An 8802-nucleotide genomic window follows, 5' to 3' on the forward strand; every position below is an offset into this window, starting at 1 on the left:
TTTGTCATATTATTTTGATTTGTTATTTTTGTACAAAAATACGAGCATGCATACGAGTTTGCACCCATGCCGCTGAACAGGACTGTGCATGTCATATTTTTAAACGGTTCAATATACATATATTGATATATTTTAATACCATATATTTTTAATTACGATTGTAATACTTTATAATTTACAAAAGAAATATTTTCCATTCATTTGTAAAACACTGATTTAGTGAGGCGGATATCAGTGTTAGCGTATTAATTGACTTTATTTTGATTACACGATAACACGTTTTTTTTTTTTAAAATGGACGCAAACACTAAACAGGTAAGTAATTTACTATAATATAAATAATTCTAATTCAGTGGTCTTGAACTAACTTTGTTTTGTTTTGAACAAATTACAATAAATTTCAGTTTGCAATAATGCAGACTTCAAGCATCTTATACGATGCTATACTTTCATATTTTATACTATTTTGTATAATATTAGTAACACTATTACCTCGTATTCATAGTCTCGTGTGTATACCTACCATTGGCGGGGGATATATGAATATTTGTAGCAATTGTATAGTATTTATTTCAACCTGCGGATGCCAGCGTAACTTACCTGCAATTGCTTCATGTTTAATATAATAGGTGGGTGGTATAATTTATTGAAACACCTCAACACAATAATTTTCATGGCAAATATTATAACTAATATAAATTAATATAAAATACCTATATTATTTTATAATGTATTCATTTTGCCCATTTTGATGTAATAAAAGGAATGGTCTGTGGTAATATTATTAAAAAAAAAAAAGCGGATAAGTGGATGTCGTACAGTACCTAGGTTATAATTTTTATGTTTTGGGTATGGGTGGTTACTGTAGTGGATGGTATTAAGGGGATTGGTGGCGATCAGTTATTTTAGCCAAAAGATACCAGTCATTTGTCAATCGTACTGATCGACTTAGAAATGCGATAATACTTTTTAAAACTGATTTGAATTCGTGATTATGTCTACTTGAGATCGGTCAGTCCACTTTTCCAAATTTTACCCCCCAACTCCTATAAATTTGGTTTGAATATTTTAAATTTTAGGAATTTTCAAACGTTAATTTTTCGGAATTAAAATCAAAAATCTTAAAATGTGGACTGACCGATCTCAAGTCGACATCATAACGAATTCAGATTAGTTTTCTGAAATTTTATCGCATTATTAGATCAATCTGTAGGATTGACATAAGGTACATAGTTTTAATCAAATAAAACTGTGTATGGTAACTCGTGTATGGTAAAAACAATACATACCTTTTACGGTATATATTTAAGTTATGGTCATGAACTAAGATATATCTTATTCCATGGTTATGGTAAATATTTATCATTATCACCAAATACTAATCACTTAACATTCAAATAAAATTATTGGCCACTGAGATAGATAAGAATATACTGGAGCGCAGACTTGCCTATGCTCGTATGTTACGAAAAACGGGCTGACGTATTTTTCGTTACCCCCACTCCTGTATGGCAAGAAATTGAACTGCCATACCAATAACATTGAAAGATTACACATTTTAACTTGACACAACTCTGGGATAAATGGTCGTATTACGTTAACTTTGGTATCAAAATTTTTGTTTTTATGTGTACTTCAAACTTGTATTTACAAAAAATAAAAAAAAAACTCTGAACATTTTTATTTATTTTTGTAATAACTCAGGTTTTTTGAGTGGGAATCTAGATATTAAAATTAGGGTTTTAAATTTTAATTGGATACTAATTTATATTTTATTACAATAGTTATAGAACCTATTAATTGCAATAAACAGCATGATTTTAAATTAAAAAATTAAAAATATATTTATCAAGACCATCTACATTACATTAAAAATATAATAATTAGATAATTTATTATTCACCTATGGAATTGAATAGATTTTTAATTTACTTTCCTTGTTCCAACTCTTTGTACATCTAAAGGCCGAACATGACAAAACCATTTTTATATGGAAATTAACTTAAAGTCTCAATTACCTTATATAATTAATAAAATGTAAAACATGTTATTAGTTAATACACAAAACAAAAATAGTGAATACTATGCATGAGATAAGTGTAGGTATTAGATTTTCTAATAGTAGTCTAATATTTCTAATAGTTAACCACAACATCAGAAAACAATGCCTTTATTATGATAAATATTTTTATTTATTTCTATTATATGAAATTTTTTACCACCCTTAAATATTTTTTTAAAACTATATATAAATGACATCTATTTTATTTTATGTTATTTTTACTATGATTAATCTCTTATAGATACTTCAAATGTATATTTTATACCTATAATTTAAAATATTTGGTGTATTATTTTATTAAATATTATTATGATATAAGTAGTTACAAATTATTAAACGAATATTTTATATAATATATATTATAAGTACCTATGTCAAAAAAAGTGTTACATAATTAAGTTGATATAAAGGTACATTATAAAATTTAAAAAAAATGTATTTAGTTGGTACGGGGCTTTTTTTTCCAAGATTCATTATAATAAAATTATTAAAATTATATTTTTAATATTAATTTCATTAAATAATATAAATTATAATGGTATCGCGTGATGAGTATTATACTATTTATACTACAGCGTGGGCAATTTTGTTTTTAATAAAAATGTTGTTCAGAGTTTTTATTTTTATATTTTTAAATATAAGTTTGAAGTACACATAAAAACAAAAATTTTGATACCAAAGTTAACGTAATATGATAATTTATCCCAGAGTTATGTGAAGTTAAAATGTGTAGTCTTTCAATGTTATTGGTATGGAAGTTCAATTTCTTGCCATACAGGAGTGGGGGTAACGAAAAATACGTCGGCCCGTTTTTACATCATAGTCCGCGCTCCAGTATATTCTTATCTATCTCAGTGTTATTGGCTTACATTTTATTAAGAAGATAAGGATTTTAAGTGATAGCAATCGTTAATCGACGAATGGATCATAGCAGGAAAAATTCCTTACTGTCCATGACGTCATTATACTGTTTATCACTGTTGATAATAATTGGAAGTAATGTATTTTAGATATTATAACCTTAAACCTAACTACCAAGATATCTACCATGACATCGCTGTCCCTCGCGTCTTGTTATTTATTCTTAATATAGAACAGTAAAAATGTAGCCTTTGGGTATTATTCTATTCTGTGGTATTATGTATTATGTAAACAGTAAAGTATTAGTAGAGCAGTCGTTAACTCGTAACTTGTAGTCATTTTTTGTGGACAGTTTACGGTTGAAGTTTTTCTTTTGGGTTTAAAATAATAATGATGTATCGTTGTGAAATTTGTGATGCAAATTATGTCTCAGAATCTAGGTACTATAAACACAAACGTACCAAACACAGAGAATTAATTTCTCTCCAAAAACCTAAAAGTCTGTACTCCTGTAATAATTGTAATATGTCATTTAATATAAAAAAAAAATAATCCAGCACGTTAAATGCCACTTACAACAAAAAACTCGTAAATTAAACATAATATGTTCATTTCAACATTGTCTGAAATCGTTTTATACCATGGCTGGATATATTTTACATTTAAAATCTTATCATGAAAAAAAAATTAAATCGGAAGTGTTAAATTTTGATACAATGGAAGGTAATGTTTTATTTATAAGTTTATAACACTATGTATATTTTAGTACCTATGTATAATATAAAATAATGTTTATAATATTTATATAGGTAGTACACTTAAATTAATTATTAATTTGTTAGTTTATTAACTTGATAATATAATTAATTAATTGAAATCAGAAATTTTAATATGTAATTACTAATTAATCTCTAAGTAAGTACCTCCTAGTTGGTATTAGTTAAATCTAATATACAGGGTGATTCTTTTATCAAACAACACTCATTATTTTCAAAAGTATTCATGTATTTTTTTACATAGTTTCAAATTGTTATTAAAACAACATTTTTATAAAAAAATTATATTTTTAAATATTTTTTATCCTTATAATTTTTTAAGTTTTTTACTTTTTTGAATTACAACATAGATTTTTAATTTCATATTCCAAAGCAGAATAATTTTTTGAGTATTTTGATACATAAAAATCGAATTTAGGGTGAGTAGTTTATGAGTTATACTTATTCAAAAATTTAGACAAGCGGAGTAGTGGACAAACATTTTGCGGGGTAACCCCGTACCACTCCACTCCGCGCAGCTATGTTAAAATATAACAAAATAATAAGAAAAAATAATGAATACGAAGTACCAATAAATATACAAACTATAAAGTATAAAGACATAAAATATTCACTGTTGTTCTATATAAAACAAATAAAATTAACTAATACTTAAAGTTAGATTACATTTGATACTATGCATAATATAGATTCTTTTTTTTGTCTGTTGACTGTCATCACCAACACTGATTGTATTACTAATAGTAAAATAAATTACTTTAATAGAAACAATATCATATAATATTAGGTATAACTGTAAAATTGTTTAATATTTAATATTTATCAGATTTTAAGAAATTGAAAAGATTTATAGAAGAAAAGGATAACAGCAATATGTTAAAAATACAGCTGTAAAAACAACTCATAATAAAGAATATATTTACTATTTTTGTCATAGATCGTTTGTCCCTAGAACTTGAAATAAAGTAAAAAATATTTTGCAAAATATTAAATGAGTACCTAATGAATGTTTGTACTTTTTATGATTTATGTATGTTTACAGGGGTGTAAAAATTCTAAAAACAGTGGATCTATTAAAACTGGTTTTGTATGTCCATCAAGTATAAAAGTACATGTAAATAATTTAAAAGTGAATGTACAATATTGTAGCACACATATCTGGCATGATATGGAAATAGGTAAACAAAGATTGTTTACAGAAGATAGAAGTATGATTGCAGGTACCTTTATTTCATTTTCTTTTTATTTTTTATAATATATACTTACATACATTACAATTAACTACTATTACTATGGTTATAGTGATTTATAATTTAAAATAATTAGCCACTTAGTCTGATATTACAATAATTAATGTTTAGGAAAATTGGCAATGGGTGTTCCTGTCAACAGAGTATTACAAGACATAAGAGCATCAACACTTCAAGGAGACTTAAAACGAATCCATTTGTTAGAAAAAAAAGATGTGCATAACATTAAAAGGGATTATAACATCACATATTCAACAAAAAAGCATGAAAATGATGCAGTTAGTGTTAGACTTTGGGTTGAAGAAATGAAGAAAAAAGGCAATTCAAATCCAGTTTTGTACTATAAACCTCAAGGGAGTATAGATAGTACTGTTCCTCATTTTACAGTTAATGATTTTTGTTTAATTATAATGACTCCATTACAATCAGAATTGTTTATACAATTTGGCAATGATAAGGTGTGTATTGATGGTACGCATGGGCTGAACGGATATCATTTTCAATTGTATACAATTGTTATAGTAGATGAGTATGGAAACGGGTACCCAGTTGCCTTTTGCTTTTCTAATAGATCTGATACTGATACTTATAAGCATTATTTTCAATGCATTAAAAATACTATTGGCACCATTAATTCTTTTATTTTCATGTCTGATGATGAGCCTGCCTTTTATAACGCTTGGTGTTCTGTAATGGGATTTACAGATAAACAACTTTTATGTACGTGGCACGTACTAAGAAATTGGGTAAAAAATTTAAGCAAAATTAATGGTAATGAAAAAAAAATATTGTTTTTAAAAAATTAAAGTCACTTATGTTTGAAGTAGATGAAAGTTCATTTTTTGTTGAAATTGATCAAGTTCTAAATGATCTTTTAAAAGATCCAGACACAGTAGACTTTGGAAAATATTTTGAAAAATGTTATTCAACACGAGTAGAAAAATGGGCAATGTTTAATAGAAAACATGTTGGGATAAACACCAATATGTATTTGGAATCATTGCACAAAAACATTAAATACTGTTACCTTGAAGGGAAGCATTGTAAACGTTTGGACATGGCAATTAATGCTTTAATGTCACTTGTTCGTGATAAAAGTTTTGAAAGAGTAATTAAGATTTCAAAAGAGAAGAGAACATCAAAAATAATACAAATTAATGCAGCTCATAGTAAAAGTAAACAAATATCTCAAGATATGATTACTAAAGTTAATGACTACTGGTTGGTGATTTCTGAAAATGATATAAATGTTCAATATAAAGTTGAAAAATTTCAATCTTTTGATGGCTGTGCTTTGCAGTGTAAAGAATGTCAGATTTGTGTACATTCCTACAAATGTTCATGTATGAATAATATTATTTATTTGAATATATGCAACATATACATGCATGTATTAAAACAGAATTAAAGATTCCAGCTCATAATGACAATACCATTGTTCCACTGTCACGTGATTTGGTAATTGATAATAGTTTCACTCAAACAGATACTGAGAAAATCAAAAAAAGAATTGTGAGATTAAAAATAAAATGGAAATTATGTGTGGTATGTATATTGTTCAGATTTAAATGAAGATGATCAAGACTTAATCATAAAGCAATGTGATAAAATAATTTCAACACTATCCACGGGCTCAAGATTTAAAAAACCAATCGATGAAACATCAAAAAGAAAAATTGAACCACAGACACGCTTTTGGGCAAAACAAAAAGTGCAAAACCATCAACCTGCTCTATCATCTACTGAAGCTAAACATATAAGACAATCTTTAAAAAACATTTCAAAATACACTTTAAATGTCAATTCAACTCCAGCGTTTGATCATTCTTATATAAAATATTAATTTTGAATATTATTTTTAATAGGTATATAGGTATACTGAAATAAAACAAAAAATTGTTACTTGTTAGTATAGTTTAAAATTGTGTATAAAAATAAAATAAAAAATTTGTTATTTGATCAAAATTGTGATTGTTGTTGTTTTTGTAAACAAAAATTAAAAGTAAATCCCACAAGAATTGTTTATGAACTTTTAAATTTTTATGTAATGTATATTTAATATTTATTCATAAAACAATATTTGTTTTTTTTTTGTTCACAAAGTATTAACTATAGGAACTTGAAACTAGGTACTTAAATTATCATTTTCTATACTCAATGCAATCTCAAAATATTTAAACCTATTTTAAGCTCTTATGGGAACAAACATTTTTTTTTTTATTATTAACTGGTAAAAATGTGTACGCTCAATCTAAATATTTGAAAATGTAATAGTAGTTTCCTCATCAGTTGTCTAATTGCTATTAATAAATATCAAAAACACATTGTTGTGACAACTTCCAAGTGATTAAAGTTTAAATTTTGATAAAATTTGATATTATTTGAATAAAAAGTAAGATTTTTTATTATCATTTACTTTGTTGAAATTCAAATAACTGTTTGTATTTCATACAGTAAATGGATGATTTCACTCCCGACTATTTTTTAAGTAGGACATTTTCCTCATTTTCCATTTAATTTGAATATAAAATTCCTTTGTCTAATGTCAGATTTTTTTCAAGACAATATTTCGAAAAATCTATCCAACATCTTTAAGAAAATCGTTTAGTATAGTATATAATCAGGGATGCTACAGAAATGTAGCTCAGGGGGGAGGAAATTTCAAGTACCTAAATACTTATGGGAATATTTACCGCTACATCTTTCATCTACTCATACTTTGTAATAGTAACATTAATATTTTTTTAAAATCAAAACTAATTTAAGTTAATATAAAATTACACTATTAGTTTCTAATATTTATAAGAAAAAACATAAAGTTTTAACGAAAAACAACTTTATTTGATTGAATTTACATATTACTTAATATTTTATTATTTTATTCAAAAAGTAATGACAATCGTCTTTTGTTCGAAGCAAATAAATTAATTGAATCATCAATTTGTTGGTTAAAATATTTTAAGAGAATTTTTTTTAAAAACTGAACTCATATTTGCACGTCTTAACGAATTTTTTAATTATTTTAACTTAAAAATGGTTACTTTGTAAATTGTAAATTTATAATCGTGTATGCTTTCCAAGTATTTTGATTTTATTATTATGTTTTTCATAGACGATTCATATATTCAACCAGCTTTATGTAAAAAAACTTCTTTTAAAAAACTTATAATTAGTATATAATATTTTAGTATTATTATTGTAGAAAGTTTTAATTATTAAATAAATATTATCAAATACTTATATTTATCTAATATTAGATATTTGATAACAAAAACAAATAGTGATAAACAGTATAATGACGTCATGGACAGTAAGGAATTTTTCCTGCTATGATCCATTCGTGTTAATCGAGTTTAATGATAGATAAGAATACAAGTTAATATTTTTAATCTGTATTTATTTATGCTAAATGATGATTAGAATCTAAAGACGAAATTATTAATTACAATAATAACAAAAAAAAAAAAAAAAAAATGAAAGAAAAACTCGTCAGTTAAAATTAAAATACTCCTAGACAAATTACACATTGGCACTTTTTCCAGGAGTCCACGACCGCCCCCTTAAATCTGCCGCCCGGTGCAATCGCACCCATTGCACCCCCCTAAATGCGGCCCTGCCTACTAGGTAGATATTAAGATTATAAACTTAAGTAGTTAGTAGTTACTCACCAGAAAAACAATGTATTTATTAGATATATAAATGTGTATGAAAACAAGTCCCTTTCACATCGATTGCTAAAAACACACTAAATCAGAATTTACAGAATTTAAAATAAAATATATAATCGAATAGCTGTTGCCAATAACTATAGGTAGAAAGGAAGGTATAGAAAAAAAAGTATTTTGATATTTTG

The 8802-nt window shown here is 25.7% G+C and overlaps 1 protein-coding gene across 1 annotated transcript; it reads left to right on the top strand.

The window, feature by feature from the left end:
- Window positions 1-294: 294 nt before the first annotated feature.
- On the top strand, window positions 295-6792 carry LOC126553759 (uncharacterized). Its single transcript, XM_050208878.1, has 5 exons — window positions 295-315; window positions 4742-4907; window positions 5061-5695; window positions 5758-6259; window positions 6512-6792. Exons 1-5 carry the CDS (start codon window positions 295-297, stop codon window positions 6790-6792), a joined length of 1605 nt encoding a protein of 534 aa, XP_050064835.1.
- The last annotated feature ends 2010 nt before the right edge of the window (window positions 6793-8802 follow it).

This window comes from Aphis gossypii, unplaced genomic scaffold, assembly GCF_020184175.1.
Source record: "Aphis gossypii isolate Hap1 unplaced genomic scaffold, ASM2018417v2 Contig00322, whole genome shotgun sequence".
Lineage (NCBI taxonomy): Eukaryota > Metazoa > Arthropoda > Insecta > Hemiptera > Aphididae > Aphis > Aphis gossypii.